We start from the raw sequence: 16161 nt of genomic DNA on the forward strand, positions 1-16161 counted from the left end.
CAATATTATTATCATCCTGAACCTTTATATGAACGTTCCTACGATAATGAAATTATATATATTATTATATTCTTTGTCTCGCTGGTTACGAATTTTGAAATTCGTCTTGCGAAAAAGAAAACACGAACTGAGTATAATATAAGTATTATAAAAAAATTCTTTCAGACGTCCTAATACCATAATAATAATATAATATATTGACATAATATATTATGTAGGTAGGTATATCATAATATAGTTGCTATATTATACTGCAACAGTCATACGACGCAACAAAATATTATTATTATCATCATCGAAACCGATGTCGGCGGAGCCGATTAAATAATAAAAAAAAAAAACGTCGTGGCGTTATGAATAAAATTGTATTAGCATCCGGCGACGTGCATACTGCATATGTATTATAATAAAATCACGTTTGTATCGCCCAAAGCCGTTATTAATGGTCGGCGTGGTTGTGGTGTGTACGCGGGAGAACTGAGAAGTGGTTTTCTCGAAACGAAGGTGAATACATTATAATAATACGCCAGTTATTTTATTATTATTATTATTATTATTATTACTATTACTACTATTACTATTATTATTATTATTATTATTATTTTTTCTCGTGTCCGTACCTGCGTCGTTCACAATCATTCGCGATCGAAAGGTCTACAAACCGCACGTACAACATGGACGTAAGACTCGTCGCCATTATTTTGTGCCACAGTAAGTAGCGTAATGAATCAATTAAATCATATTACAAACTATCATAACTATAATATATTATATACCTACCCATTAAACATATAAATCCGCTTATTTTGATCTTATTTCAACGCACAGTATACCTATGCATCATGTTACGATTACGCCGTGCACGTATTTACCTATTTTATGTATTTAACGATAAAATATTTTTTTATTCTTTTTAAATGTATAACAAATAAAAAGAAAGTATGTATCGTTTAATATCGTACACGTTCGTTTGCTCAACGTTCAACGCATGTCCGTTTTTAATAATAATATAATAAATATAATAATATAATAAATGTACGAAGCTGTTGGTTTTGTTTTCATGATAATATTACGTGTAGGTACGTTTTATACACACAATACATAGTATAATATTATATTATATTTGAATATGATATGCAGTTAGCTGCGTTATTCGAAATCGACACCGTAAATCGATTTTATACATATTTTACCTATACATATAATATTTGTAGGCGCATATTACTACGTGATTTTACGTTTTTTTTTTACATATTTATATACTTTTGGTGTAGTGCTTCGTCAATATTAACATCGCAATCTAATTTTTAACGTATTATATTATGATGTTTGTATATAGGTACCAAAAGGGTGAAAATGTTGGTATAATATTTATAGGATAATCGTTTACCTTCGAACACATACATGCGCGTATATTATGAATTATGATATTTTATAAAATATTATATAAGGTGCCGACGTATTATTATTATAAAACGCTATACTGATTCTATTTTGTCGGGGTTATTTTTTTTTTTCATGTAATAATTTACATGTACCTACATTTTATTCAGAAATTATCGAATAATAAAGACGGAATAAAAAAAGCAGTATCCCATTCCTTCTTGTGGCGAACCGGCAATACACATATAACATAATATTATATTTATATAATATTTTATTGTACGTACAAACAGCATTCACTCGAACTCGTGAACGAACGCGCTCGAATTCGTGACTGGTACCCGGCAACGATTTACAACAGTACGACTTGACCTTGGATTTACCCCTAAAGAAATACGTTCGAAACAAATCAACTTGGATACGTGCGTACAAAAAAAAAAAAAAAAAAAATGGCAAACAATAAGAGTAATAGAGGTTCTTAGAGCTAAGGATTTTCCCCGTAGTATAGGAATTTGAGATTCAATATTCTCTAATGGATGCGGTGGGGGTAGAGTTTTTTTTGTAAAAATAAAACATTATTTATACATTTTTGTTATCTATATCCAATTTTGAATTTATTGCTCTATTTAAATATTCATTTCCTGTCAACTGGTATGTCCTATACTTTCCAGCATCTATATTTTTTTTTTGTGTTTTCTACTTTTCTCTTGGTGACAGCGCAAATGAGGGAGGATCATAGAATTTAACGTTATTCTTCTTCGGCTTTTTTAATTGTACGATACTATGGTTTATTCACGCCCATTTCATGATATTTTTGTGCGTATAATATAACGATGACGAGCGTGTATTTTCGCCTCTAAACTTTTTACTTCTCTATTAGAGTTTCGCTGGATTCCGTCCAATTATTAATACGCGACGTGGCTGTGGAATTCGGGAGATCGCCGTGAATTCCTAGCGGTCTGCGCCGAATGGCGTGGTGATTAAAAATACGTCTCTAGACTCGAACCCTCCCCCACTTTTTGTGTTTTTTTTTGTAAGTGTTAGTATAGCATAATAGTGTTTCGTTCTGGAAAAATATAGAATTCCGTTTGATAGGTCTAACGGCAAACCAGCGGCAGGCGGTTTTTCAGAACAGAGAAATGCCGAGCTGCAGGTGGGCGTATTTTCGGACATTTGTGGTGGCGTAAGATCGCCCAATATATATATACCAACCGTATATATACGTATAGTATACACTTTATAATTAATGTGGTGTATATACGTAAGAGGCTTAGACGAAAGAACCAACAACAATATTTCCCTTTTGTCCCTTTTGTTCTCGACCTCTTTCTGCAAATATACCGAGACATACCTATAGTCCCCCGCTGCTGTGAACGTACATAATATATAATAAGGTTTTGTGTACTCTTTCCCACGTGACAATAACATACCTATAGCTAGTAATACGCACATCTATATAATATATTATATAAATGCGGTAACAGATAAGCACCCATTACAACACCTACAAAACAACCGCCTAAAAGCTTTTTCGTAACACAATATGTTATCCACGTCCCGCGGTACTATATATACGAGTATTATACCTATCTATATATCCCGTTGTTGTGTGATGTGTACACACACATCTCCCACGCACTCGTTTAATGTGATAGATAATAAATGGTAGATCATCGTGTGTGCGGACGTCCTATATGATGACGATGATGATAATAATAAACGAATCGTTTCCGCAGTCGCTCTATTGAGCGGCCAGTCCACCGGTGGCAGGAAACGGCCGGCAACCACAACCGCGGCGGCGCCCCGTCATCGGCCGACCGCCGTTGAGGACGAAGAATCGGCCGATCAGCAGGAGAACGAGTGTCCGGAGCCGAACGGTTTCTTCGCGGACGCCAACCAATGCGACAAGTACTACGAGTGCTCGGACAACAAGATCACCGAGAAACTATGTCCGGACGGCATGGTGTTCAACGATTACAGTTCGCAGCAAGAGAAATGCGACCTGCCACTGAACATCGACTGTTCGCAAAGGCCCGCCTTGCGTGAGTATACACACTTAAATATATTAGACATAAGACAGTCTCCGAGTGCCCTATAGTCGTCGATATGTAGAAACTTTTAACCGTGACGAACGGTGCTTTTTATAGAAATCGAAATGTTCAGTCGGGTTTCATTATATACTTTAAAATTCGAATGCACTGGTGTGATTATATTTCATTTTACTCCCCGTATAAGTTCTATGAAAAATGGCTTACATATATATTGAGACATTTGTTATTGTACAATGCCTATGAATTACACTATATACCTATTATCAATTCATATATTATAATAACATATTATATTATGTGAAATGCGTTCGATTTACGGTTAAAATCCTATCCGATAAAACACTGTTCAGACTTCTTCCTGCAGGCATCCCTATATATCGTATCAGGAAATTAGAATAAATGCAGGTAATTATTGTAACAATTTATTCCTGTTTCTCGAATACAGTTTTCCCCAATAAGGGTACTTGTCATAATTCCTGAACGATTTATTACATTTTGAAACATCGCGAAGTGGTATATAATACTACAAATCTGAGCGTAGGAAAGTTTAGAAATATTATGAAATTGTTTTTTCCTTTGAATGGAAATAATGGAATGTCTTCTACAGATCCAAAATAAGATAAAGTATACACTTACTCTATGAAAATACATAGTTAAATCGTCAAGCACCTTTAAAATAGTAAGTCCGTGATGAACCATCATATTTTTTCGTATAAAAAGCGATCTAAATACGAAACGATATAATTTGTTTTATGTGTTTATCACGTCAATTCAAGTTTGTATACGAGTTGGATATTGTTTCTATAATGCACATAACACATAAAATATCTGAATAATTCTCTCCGCAAATGCACAACATATTATATTGTTCTGCTAAACTTGCCGATCCACGACGCGCCTTCAAGCGTAGTCTACCATGTTAATAGTCCTCGACAATCGCACTAAACATGGTATACATGGTCATTAATTTAATAACTTTATAAACTTTATACGCCATGTCACTGTGTCCGTGCAAACTCGCCGCGACCACAAATGCGCGAGGTTATGAGTACCGCGGTAATAATCGTCGGTATTGTTATAATATCCAACATTGTACTTGGTGTACGATAATAATAGAATATCCTGCGTCGTATATTGTGTATTACTATATTTAAAAGTCCATGTGGCGCGTGGGTCGCGGTGGCGTGTTGGCTCGAAAGGGAGACATGCCTATATATATTTATTTATCGCGGTGATTTCTAGCGAAGGCGGCGAAGGTGGCGACTGTGGCGTCGTCGTCGTCGGTCACCTCGATCGATCGAGAGCTTCGCGTGGTCGTCGTGTCTCGAGTCGTTATTGTAATATATATTTTATTACTATGGTTATGATTTATATTATTAGTTATTGCCATCGTCGACGTGGTTATTATTATTATTGTTATAATTATTGCGTGTAAACGGTCTACGGCGACAATAATAACGCAGTTGTGGCGACGGCGCGCGCGACCGGACGGCGTGCCAACAAATATATTATATTATGTGCGCGCAAAGAGAAGAAAGAAAAAACCGCCGTGTGACGCGAACTGTACGCGGCCGACGCGTCTTATTTTAGGCGTACCTTTTCGAGCCGGCCGACGCGATGTAATTATAGCGCGCGCGTTTTATGCGCAAACAGACTCGGCGGCGGGGATCGTCCGCGTCACGCAGTTTTTTCGATTATAATAATATTATTATGTTATGTTATTTTGTCGTGAAAATAATATATATTTTGTATATTACCTATATTATATATTATGATCAGGGCTGTGAATTTAATGCATTTGCATGTTTTTTTTGCTACACTTTATAAAAAAATGGATTCGGTCAAAATTTGTTTTGACTTATTTGTAATTCAAATACTAAATTTTATTTTGCATATTTTCGCATATTTCATGGGTTAGGGCATACAAATGCATGTTTTAATAATATTTTTGTTTAAATGTTTTTTTTTCGTAATATTTACATTTTTTCGGTCAATCTTATAGTAGGTATAAACTATAACTTTTATAGTTTTATCGAAATAATTCTATTTTTACTCGGGTATTTAATGTATAATATTATTGACTACCTATTGTACTATTGAAGTCGAGATTAAATTAATTTGCTGATATCAACTCGACGAAGACCAAGACTAGTTAAGATCAATAACTCATATACTCATATCAAGAAGTAAAAATACTAATATTTAAACTAAAATTAATAAAAAAAACATTTACTAATGAAAAAAATAAAAATAAAAATTTAATTTTTGTAGTTTTTTTAGCATATTTTAAGAATTTTTAGAACATATTTTGTCAGATTTTAGTGCATACATGCATGCATATTTAATAGTTTTTAAGTGCATTAAATTCACAGCCCTGATTATGATATATCGTGATCGTTATGTAATTTTGTTATATTATTATTGTTGTTGTGTACCTACGTGGCCTGGCGCAGTCTGTGTGTGTGTGTAGAAAGTTTAGAAACTATGTATATATATATATATATATATATATATACGTATAGTTATAGGTATATTTATTGTAACATTATTGTTTTCGAACGGTGCAGTATAATGATATGATGCACCTATATACGAATAGATACCACGAAACGTTTCTAAGCTTTCTAGATAGTATAGACACCATGTAAATAATATATATATATATATATATATTGCATTTATATATGCATTTTCGTCCAGTTCTAACGTTTTCATTTTAATTCTGTATCCATAAAACGCTATCGTCCTGCTCGCCGTGAATAAGACAATCTCGCTGCGTTGTTCTTTATTCGCAGCCGAGGTGGGTAGGAAAATCAACGTTTTAAAATTCAACTTTTAAAATTATTACGTAGAAACCGATCATGATGTTGTCAGCTGTCGTTTTTACTCTGGATAAAACAAATTACGCGCCTCTCGTAGCAATTTACCCACCCTGTTTCTAAAAACTCATTGACGACAATATTCGGGTAGTAGTAAACGTTATTTTCGTGTTAAATTTAAGACCAAACGTGTCTTGGGGAGTGGGCACATTATAAAAACATAGATTTTAAAGATAAAATATTTTATTGACATTGGTCGGAAATTCAAAATGATTATAAATGTTTAAATGACAGTTTATATGCGTATACCTAATACCTATATACCTATAATTCGTTTACTGTATGATATTATCTATGCCTACCTGGGCTTTCGGGATCAGTGTCACAACATCGAACAGGGTACCTATATAACTGTCTCGAATTCTCGATAGTAATATAATATTAATATAATATAATATAATAACAATATCTTCTTACGACATCTACAGCGTGGATTATTATACAATACAATACATTAATAATATACAATGTAGGTATGATTTTGTTGTCTGTATACATACGAGTACCTATAACTTGTATTTCATGTACCTACATGAAACGCTAATAACCACTTTTATTACGTAACATCGTACGGCCAAGTGCATACCAAGTCTTTTTGTCATACACTTACAATATACTCATGTACCTTTATATTATAATAATAATAATAAATATAGTACCTGAAGCACACCGTATAGTGCGGCGTGCTAATGTCGATTGAGCAGACGAGGGCGTGTAAAAGTTGATAGTCCAAGCGAATTCTCCTGTATGTAAAACCGATTCGTATCCGTACCTATATAAAATACATATTAACCATTGAAATTCCGAGAATATATTATTATTATTTTAACACGACAACAGCGTTTGTCTGTTCGATATGACGTGATATAGCATATTCGACTTTCGAGAAATTTCAAGGATAAAATTTCCATATACACATCAATTAAATCGTAATATTCCATCCACAAACAAATGTTCGTTATTAATTATATACTGCACTGCACCTTAAATGAGCGCAACGTAACATTGAGAATTTGGCGATGGCAAATAATTATATTTCTTATTTTTTCCTTGCTTTACGAAAACTCAAATACATAATAAATGTTAACAATAATTTTCATATTGTAATAACAACGTCCACATGTTATAGACAAACAAAAATGTATTTTTTTTTAACTCTCTATTTTATTGGTAATAATAAAAAAAATAAAAATATATACTACTGTTATAATCATAACGGTGAAATAAACAATTTTTGGCATATGCGTGATGTGGTTTATAATATACCAAATATTATGCAATGTGTTAATAAACATTCGCAGCAATATGATAAATAAAACCATGACAGTTTTTATGTCCGATAATAAATCGATCCCGAAACGTTTATTCGAATAAATTAATTTGTAACTTTAATATTCCAAACAAAATGTATAGCACTGTTAGGACATTAAATCTGTTTCAGCCATAAATATCATTCCAATAGTTTTCTCGCTGATACGGCTTAATAACTGAAAGTACAAATTACAAACTTCTATAAGAAGATATGTGTACGCGTATATATTCTTCTAAAACTTCTCCTTTCGAAATGATTTAATTTAACGTGATTTAACTCAACACGTGTTGTAAAGTTTGACAGTAAACTAGAAAATTGTAGAAAATAAAATATCAAATGAGACGGCCGACAGGAGAATAGTATTAAGACGTGCCTATATATAGAAAGGTATAACTCGCATTAATTGAATTTATATTTATTTTCTTCTCCAGAGACGCCCCAACCGGCCGAAAATTGTCCCAGACAAAATGGTTATTTCGCGCACGAGAATCAAAAAATTTGCGACAAGTTTTATTACTGCGTGGACGGTAAATTTAACGCAATCACGTGTCCAGGTGGCTTGGTGTACAACGAGAAATCTGGTATTTGCACGTGGCCGGACGAGGCCAAGAAAAAGGGATGCTCATCGCAAGGTAAATATTATACAATAAATTTATATAATGTATATGGCCGTAATATTTTCATCTGCTTCGCTACAGTATTTGAATACTCGAAAGCGCATTGTGGTAATTTAATCATTTTCCCGCGACAAACATGTCAGAAATTAACCACTATTTCTGTAACCGCGTTATTCCGTTTCCGGCCATGGGATACGCTATAATAAACCGCACAGAAAAAACCATACAATCCGCGCACGGACGCGGGATATGTTAATGTTTGTTGAACTGCCAAAATGGGCACGAGATTTTGGACCAGTATCAAAATACGTGGTAAACGCGCTAAACTCCCACCGCCGGCGATTTATTTTATTTTTGCAGCCCGGCTTTTTTCATAGTTATTTATATATTCGGTACTAAAAAATCGTTTTCTTTCTGGTAAATCGTTTATCGAAAAAAAAAAATATTTATATATATGTAATTATATTGCACTTACGATATACATAAAATAATATATAAACCACACCAAACGAAAATATTATGCTAGAAACGGTTTATAATATATGTCAACATCATCGGCCATCGCACATAGTAATAATATGGCCGTAGGGTACATTATATATTATTATATAACATAATATGCTCGCAATGACTGATTATTGAACTGTATATTATTATCATATGTGTAGATGTATTCAATTTCCGATGTCCCAACGTGACTTCGGAGATTGCGCTGCAGCATCCCAGATACGCGAACCCCGAGGACTGTCAATTTTTTTATGTCTGCGTCAACGGCGAAACGCCAAGGAGAAACGGCTGCAAAATGGGACAGGTGTTCAACGAAGCGTCGGGAAAATGTGATTGGCCTAGAAATGTTCCCGAGTGGTAAGCATAAAAAAAAATCTACGTTATTTATAGAACAAAAGCCTCGAAAAACGATGCCGTCTGTATAAAGAAAAGTATAATATAATTAACTATATATATATATATATATATATATATATATATATATATATATATATATATAGGCGGTCGCTGAAAATCGTTATATAACTGTCGTAATCGTCAACGGACAGATTTCACGTGAACGAAAACGGACGGGGTAACAACAGTCGAGTGCATTATCAATAATGATATTATGTAGATTATATAACGGACTCGAATTATTAACCGTGATGTTAGTTTGAAAGCCGGAACGTTTTTCTTTGGCTTCAGTATAAATTATGCATGGGTAGACTTCTCATGTATTGCGGTAATAATGATTTATCGTGACGAATTTGTTTCCAGTGCCGATTGGTATAAAGGCATACTGACAGACGAAGAACTTTACAATCTCGAGAACCCAAAACCCAAAGAAACATCTAAGGAGAAAGAGGCAGCGGCGGCCAGCAGACGGAAGCCGTCAAGACCACCAACTACAAAACGAACGGTCGCAGGAGACGACGAATGAAATAACTATATGAATATTGTAACATTGTAATTCGATATTTTCAATAACTGTATCAGGAAAACTGATCTCATTTGGACATTAAGTCGAAGTTAAAATTAAATGATAATATATTTTCACAATAAATGATATACCTGAACTTGTTCTTCATTTTAATGATAAATAATTATATTAGTATGATTATTATAATTAAAAGTATTACGACTTACCGCTATATATGTATAGTAGTGGACTATATATATATTATATGAAATAAATAATACACGCATTATTCATGCAGATTATCATATTATATTTTCACAGTAAATAAATAATAGTTTTTATACGATATTTAGGTCATACAGTTTTTTCGTTAATATAAACGAAACAGTTTTAAATGTCAACATGCAACCCGTTTGACCATAATATCTGCTTAAAATGTAAATTATTGTCAATACTCGGACTATGATGCTATACACTGAAGTCAATTTGGGCACCTATAAGGTAAAGTATCTACAAAACTCTAAGCTGCAGAAATGCATGCATGATTTATTATTCATTCTATTTGCAAGGTATTTTGAAAGATAAACACTTCTCCGGCATTTTCATTCTTAACAACATTTTACCTAAATCTGGCATAAATTGTCCTTAAGATTAATTTATAGTAAAAATAAAATAAAAAGTGCTTAAAACTCCACTATAGAGTCCATCACACCAATAGTTGCTGCAAATTGCAATGCATAATGTATGAGGAAACATATAACAAAGCGAAAAGCGTTTGTTTGAGAATATTCAAAGCTTTCGTTGAATTAAAGTTTATTCATTCAACTATTATGAACATTATAATACTTACTTATGGTTTATTTTAAACGCAAAGTCAAAATGCTAGTTGTAATTAAATACGAACCAAATGATATTCGCTAATGAAAGTTTGCGTTGACGGATAATGGACGTCTGGCTATTAAAGATATTCTGAAAATAGATTCTACAAATATTAATCATAACAAGATAATAATATTGAAATTAAAATAAATTAAATAATTTTAGTAAGTTTCGAAGACCGTCAAATACATTTATAATATTGGTTAAAAATATACATCTGTATAGACAGCTAAGTAACTAAAAATATTTAGACATGTTGACAATTTCCTACTTTTTTACAGGGAACTTTTTATCGTACAATGAATTGAGGTTTAATTACTCGAGTCGATATTATTTACACGGTATCTACATTTACTGGAAGATGGTATTTTGCACCAATTTTATTACTTGTAATTTATGCCACAAATAGTTACATTTATATGTGCAAGTATATAATTTGCGCCAAAATATAAAAATTAAACATGCATGTGCCACGTCTAAAAATTAATTTTGGTAATTTGCGCTACGACAGAAAACGAAATTGATTACGTAATCTGCGTCACACTTTCAACTTTAATTGCTGGAAATTATTTACCATCAGATAAATTTTCTGATATATGGTAAATACGATAATAAATTAATACTAACGCGTGCCAGGTATAATATTGTTGTGTTCTACTAGTAATAAGTAAAATGTAAATAGGTACGAGATTGATTACGTCTAATTGGTTATCTTTTGTATAACAATATGTTATAATTTGTTTATTGTTTATAATTATTTTAATATGATAACTGATTTTTATATATTTTTTAATATCTGAAATTGTACTTGGCCATTTTTAAATATACGTAACATACGTATACTGTTATTTACAAATGCGTATACTACCTAATATACTTTTGTTTAGTTATTTGAATGTGGCGCAAATTACATAATGCCTTTAAATTTAGTTTTATGTAGTGCAAAGTACAAACTTACACAGTAGCGCGAATAACAAAAATTAAATTTTTATATATGTAGCGTAAATTACATAAATATACTTTTGAGGGGTTACTTTTGGAGCAAATCACATACGCGATACGCTCCATCTGCGATTTACGTCTCAGCCGTCATAAAAAGTATGAAATAAAATATTTTATATTTTATTCGAAATACATGTAATAGTTTAGCTTACATGAATTCAATGTTTATTTAAAATCAATTATACGCGTCAATGCATAGACTTCGTATTTTAAGAAAATCATCGATGACATTTGTAACTGTGATAACCGTATAGTAGCAAGAGTCTCGACAGATTTACACTCCGGGTATTTTATATCCTTGTTGTACTTACTTAGTACTTATATACTATCGCAATATATCCTATGGGTAGTTTAGAAATCTAAGAGGGAAAAAAATAATTATCGTTGTGTTCTGCATAGACGTGTACAGGGTCATTGGAGAAAAAACTGTATTAAACTAGATATACCTATTAAATTGTATGTATTGTTATCGTATACGCCAGTGCACGATTTTTCTTTATTCAAATAAATGTTTTCAAATGAATATCTGCAGTGTCTTTATTCTTTCATGTACCTGATGTAAAGAAAAATCTGTAATGAAAACAGTAATTGAAAATCGAAGACAAACAGTGCTGTAATGGTGTATAGTGTATTATAGCATACGCAATAATAATAATAATATGCATTAAATTGCGCATATAATGCTGAATTTGTGCTCACGTGGACATATTATTATATATTATATATTATAATTAATAGTTTCAGTGTGATTTACCATGAAAAAATAATGAAAAGTGTACGGTGTACGTATGCCTTAAATGTAACTTTAAATTACATATTTAGTGACAATCTAAATATTGCAGTGGGTAAAAGGTTTTACGTTTAATCCTCTTTTATTAATAAACATTGTTACCTTCGTAAAATATCATGAAAAAAATTATTATTTAATATTAAAAACAGGTCTCACGTCCTAATATATTAGTCTTTTTGCTTTTAATTTTGTAAAAGGTCTTACTGTCTCATCGCATATTGTGTACATAAAAATAATATAAATTGTGACAGTGACAAATTAGCAGGTCTCCAAAAGTCCAAAACCCAGATGCACACCCTACGTATTGTTTTTCGTTGTCGCTATTATGTTAACGTACAAACAGAGTAATTTAATGAGCATGCACCCATTTTCTTCTTCAATAGTGTTATCATTCAAAATATGATTTGTGGCATTTTAAAATATAGGTACTTATAAATGTTGTAATTCTTGAAATATTTTTTTCTTCACTTATGGAGTGTCCTAAAGGAATAAAAAAGTTTGTTTTTCAAATGACAACCACCTTTTTTGATTGCAAATTATTTAGCGAAAAATTCAAACGAGTAGTTTTAGAATTATTTAACTTTGTATACTAAGGATAATGGGTTTAAATTTAAATACATAATCTATGGTTTAATAATAAGGTTCTCATTTGAAAATTGAAAGACAGAAGTTTGTATTACCACAAGACACTGTTTACGTATTACAAAAAAAAGTACATGTTTTAAATATACAGAAAATTGTTAAAATCAGATTTTGAATTATTGCATTATTGAAAAAGAATAAAGAGATAATCATTCCTGATAAATCAAGCTGCACAAAGTATGATTTTTTATAATTAAATTTCATTTTTTTTCATTTTTTTATTAAAAGATATTTTTATTTTTAATGTGTGATTTGAGTTCATAAAAACAAAACCTTTCGAATATATATTTTTTTCATTTTTCCTTTTGGTCTCATAAAATTAAATACATTTTTACTTCCTTATTTTAAAGTACAGTAATTTTCTAAGAACTGTTGATATACCTAAATAATTTTAGTATCAAACATGAACAAGTATAGTAAATTATAGTTATAAATTTACATTTAATATGAAATGAGTTTGATGGCACTAGAGTATTTCGAAAATATTTATGTGCTACTGAATTAAGTGATAAAAATAAAATCTTTTTCTTCATAGTTTAGCATTAGCATTGGTAATGCTTCAAATTATGGGGAAAAATACATTTATTCATCGTCCATCGTAATACGCGTAATTCGTATACGTATATAATATTATAGATATTATATTATTTGAACGGAACATTCACATTGTTTAGAAATTGTACGTATACAGTGTCTCCGAGTCTGTGGTACCTATATACGGTTGAAAAACCTCGAAACGAAATCGATTCATCGAACAATTTTTATTCACCTCAGATTTCCCATCCACGCCGAAGTGACTACTTGAGGCAGCCATCGTTAAGTGGGAGAAACTATAGAATGGTTTCCTGTTCTTCCGCCGAGGCCGCAGTCGCTTGCACATATCATCACGCATTAAGTTTTCAATTATGAACCTCTCAATAGTATTGTGCACGATAGTTATTGGAATATCCCATTTAACAAGTAAGAATTAATATTTATTATAACTTATAACTTATAAACTAAATGCTAAATAACTAAATAGTATATAATAGTAAATAAACATCGGTTGTCTACGTTTTTGTAAAATATAAGATTAACGCTCGCAGAAATCTAAGCGACATTCGTTTGTCGGCGGATACCTTTCGGATATTATGTTTAAGAAATATAGCGTCGACTTAAATTTTCCGAAATGTCGGTATGAGATCACCGCTATATCTGTGATAAAATTATTTCTCGTTGTTTGCAATTTTTTCGACGATATTTTTACTAAGTATACGATATTTTAACACACACTGTGCCGGCTGAGCTCAACCGTCGTCGCGCGGAATTCACTTTCACTGCTTCTTCCGCAACCGCGTTCGACCGCTGCGTGTCACGGCGTGTTATAATAATATACAACAAATTCGAACCGTAAAATACCCTCCCCGGAGAGTTCTAAATATAATTTCATGTTTATAATTGATTTCATTTGTTTGATCTCCGCAAACAGATGGACAATTCCAATGCCCCAAGAAGAACGGCCAGTACGAGGACCCGGTGCAATGCGACAAGTTCTACGAGTGCAAAGACGGCGTGGCCACGGAGAAACTGTGCCCTGACGGGTTAGTGTTCGACCCGCTGAACAGGAAGATCAACAAATGCGACCAGCCGTTCAGCGTGGACTGCGGCGAAAGAACCGAACTCCGTGAGTATACCTATCGTCGTGTCTGTTCATTCGGATTTTCACGAAATATAAAAACTATAACGATACAACGTGTGTGCCTGCAGAAAATCCGCAGTCCAGCTACTTGTGCCCGAGGCGTAATGGTTACTTTGCGCACCCGGACGAAAAGGTGTGCAACATATTCTACAACTGCATCGAGGGCGACGGCACGGAAATCGTGTGCCCCAACGGATTGCATTTCGACGAGTACGCGGGATCGTGCGCCTGGCCCGCGACGGCTGGCAGGACGGGTTGCAACGAATCCGATGACAGTAAGACACCCACGACATATTTTTAACTTTATAACAACGACCGCGGTTTTTTGAACCTCCCCTCCTCCCTACCCCCGAAACCCTAACCCGGATGACGGTGCACGCGGTGGCGTGTCAATCGTTGTTATTCGTGTTCTTATTTTCATGTACTATTATAATATTATAGTGAAATTGAAAGACGGCTTCACGTGCCCCAAAGATAAAATGCACAACAGCCGTGGCCAAAACGTGGCGCACCCCGTGTTCGCGCACCCAGACGACTGTCAGAAGTTCTACGTGTGCCTCAACGGCATCACCCCCCGTGAACAGGGCTGTTCGACCGGCGAAGTGTTCAACGAGGAGTCGCAAAAGTGTGACCAACCCGAGAACGTGCCCGGATGGTGAGTGTTTGGACAAAACAATAATATTATTTCTCTTTTTTCTGTTATATTTTATTGCGGATCACACGTCATGATATAATAATAACTAACCGAAACGGCCTATAATGTCTGTGTCATCACAACAATGACGCAATGGCTCGTTGCGGTTTTTGGTTTTCGTATCGTTATTGTTATTATTACTATGATAATATACACGTATAACGGAATGTAGGTACAAAGTAATAAAATCGTATTGTTTTATATTTTAGCGAGAATTGGTACAAAGACGATCCAGAAGTGCAACAACAGCAACAGAACAAGAACAAAAAACAATAGTTGTTTCACATTGTTTTGTTGAACATAATATAATTCATATTAAATGTATACTTTAAGTTACTATATATATATATATATATATATATATATGTATGTGTGTGTGTGTATAGCTTTATATCAAGTCAAATTTAAAATCATTATTGTTACGAAAATATATATATATAATACATACTATGATGTAATACTAAATAAAATTTAACTTTATTACAATTAATTTTGTTGCATTGTTTTTTTTTTTTTTTTTTATCAGATATTATTGAAAAAACAATCTCATGCAAAATCTACCGCCTATTGTAAGCTATTCATTAATTTATTCTTCAATCTCGGAATATAATAACATAATATTGTAGTAATTTAGTTACGAAAATATGATAAAATAAGTAGGTATGAATATATTATATAATATGAGACAAACCTAGTAATTTTAAATTAAATTCCCAGTATAAAACATATTAATCGTATTTATACAATTGTATACCTATAATTTAAACATATTATACTTATATTGATATGTATTGTAAATGAACAAAAATTTTAACTACAATTTTAT

At 32.7% G+C, this 16161-nt stretch overlaps 2 protein-coding genes across 2 annotated transcripts; both read left to right on the forward strand.

The window, feature by feature from the left end:
* Positions 1-159: 159 nt before the first annotated feature.
* Positions 160-9807, forward strand: obst-B (obstructor-B). Its single transcript, XM_089227761.1, has 5 exons — positions 160-711; positions 3120-3425; positions 8057-8257; positions 8911-9106; positions 9509-9807. Exons 1-5 carry the CDS (start codon positions 675-677, stop codon positions 9669-9671), a joined length of 903 nt encoding a protein of 300 aa, XP_089083887.1. The 5' UTR covers positions 160-674; the 3' UTR covers positions 9672-9807.
* Positions 9808-13764: 3957 nt separating this feature from the next.
* LOC107162543 (protein obstructor-E-like) lies at positions 13765-15825 on the forward strand. The gene is made up of 5 exons (XM_015509497.2): positions 13765-13923; positions 14432-14626; positions 14710-14916; positions 15083-15296; positions 15545-15825. The coding sequence occupies exons 1-5, from the start codon at positions 13869-13871 to the stop codon at positions 15609-15611; spliced, it is 738 nt and encodes a 245-aa protein (XP_015364983.1). The 5' UTR covers positions 13765-13868; the 3' UTR covers positions 15612-15825.
* The last annotated feature ends 336 nt before the right edge of the window (positions 15826-16161 follow it).

Source organism: Diuraphis noxia, unplaced genomic scaffold (assembly GCF_037042655.1).
Source record: "Diuraphis noxia isolate RWA-SAM2 unplaced genomic scaffold, SU_Dnox_SAM2 contig0004, whole genome shotgun sequence".
In the NCBI taxonomy this organism is placed as follows: domain Eukaryota; kingdom Metazoa; phylum Arthropoda; class Insecta; order Hemiptera; family Aphididae; genus Diuraphis; species Diuraphis noxia.

What these genes read in the sequence shown, in the direction of transcription:
- obst-B (XM_089227761.1), top strand. Translation starts at nt 675, where the DNA reads ATGGACGTAAGACTCGTCGCCATTATTTTGTGCCACA. An exon ending in CGCCATTATTTTGTGCCACA is followed by an intron (nt 712 to 3,119) that starts GTAAGTAGCGTA and finishes TCGTTTCCGCAG; the next exon opens with TCGCTCTATTGAGCGGCCAG. An exon ending in TTCGCAAAGGCCCGCCTTGC is followed by an intron (nt 3,426 to 8,056) that starts GTGAGTATACAC and finishes TTTCTTCTCCAG; the next exon opens with AGACGCCCCAACCGGCCGAA.
- LOC107162543 (XM_015509497.2), top strand. Translation starts at nt 13,869, where the DNA reads ATGAACCTCTCAATAGTATTGTGCACGATAGTTATTGGAATATCCCAT. An exon ending in CGGCGAAAGAACCGAACTCC is followed by an intron (nt 14,627 to 14,709) that starts GTGAGTATACCT and finishes GTGTGCCTGCAG; the next exon opens with AAAATCCGCAGTCCAGCTAC. An exon ending in TTGCAACGAATCCGATGACA is followed by an intron (nt 14,917 to 15,082) that starts GTAAGACACCCA and finishes ATAATATTATAG; the next exon opens with TGAAATTGAAAGACGGCTTC.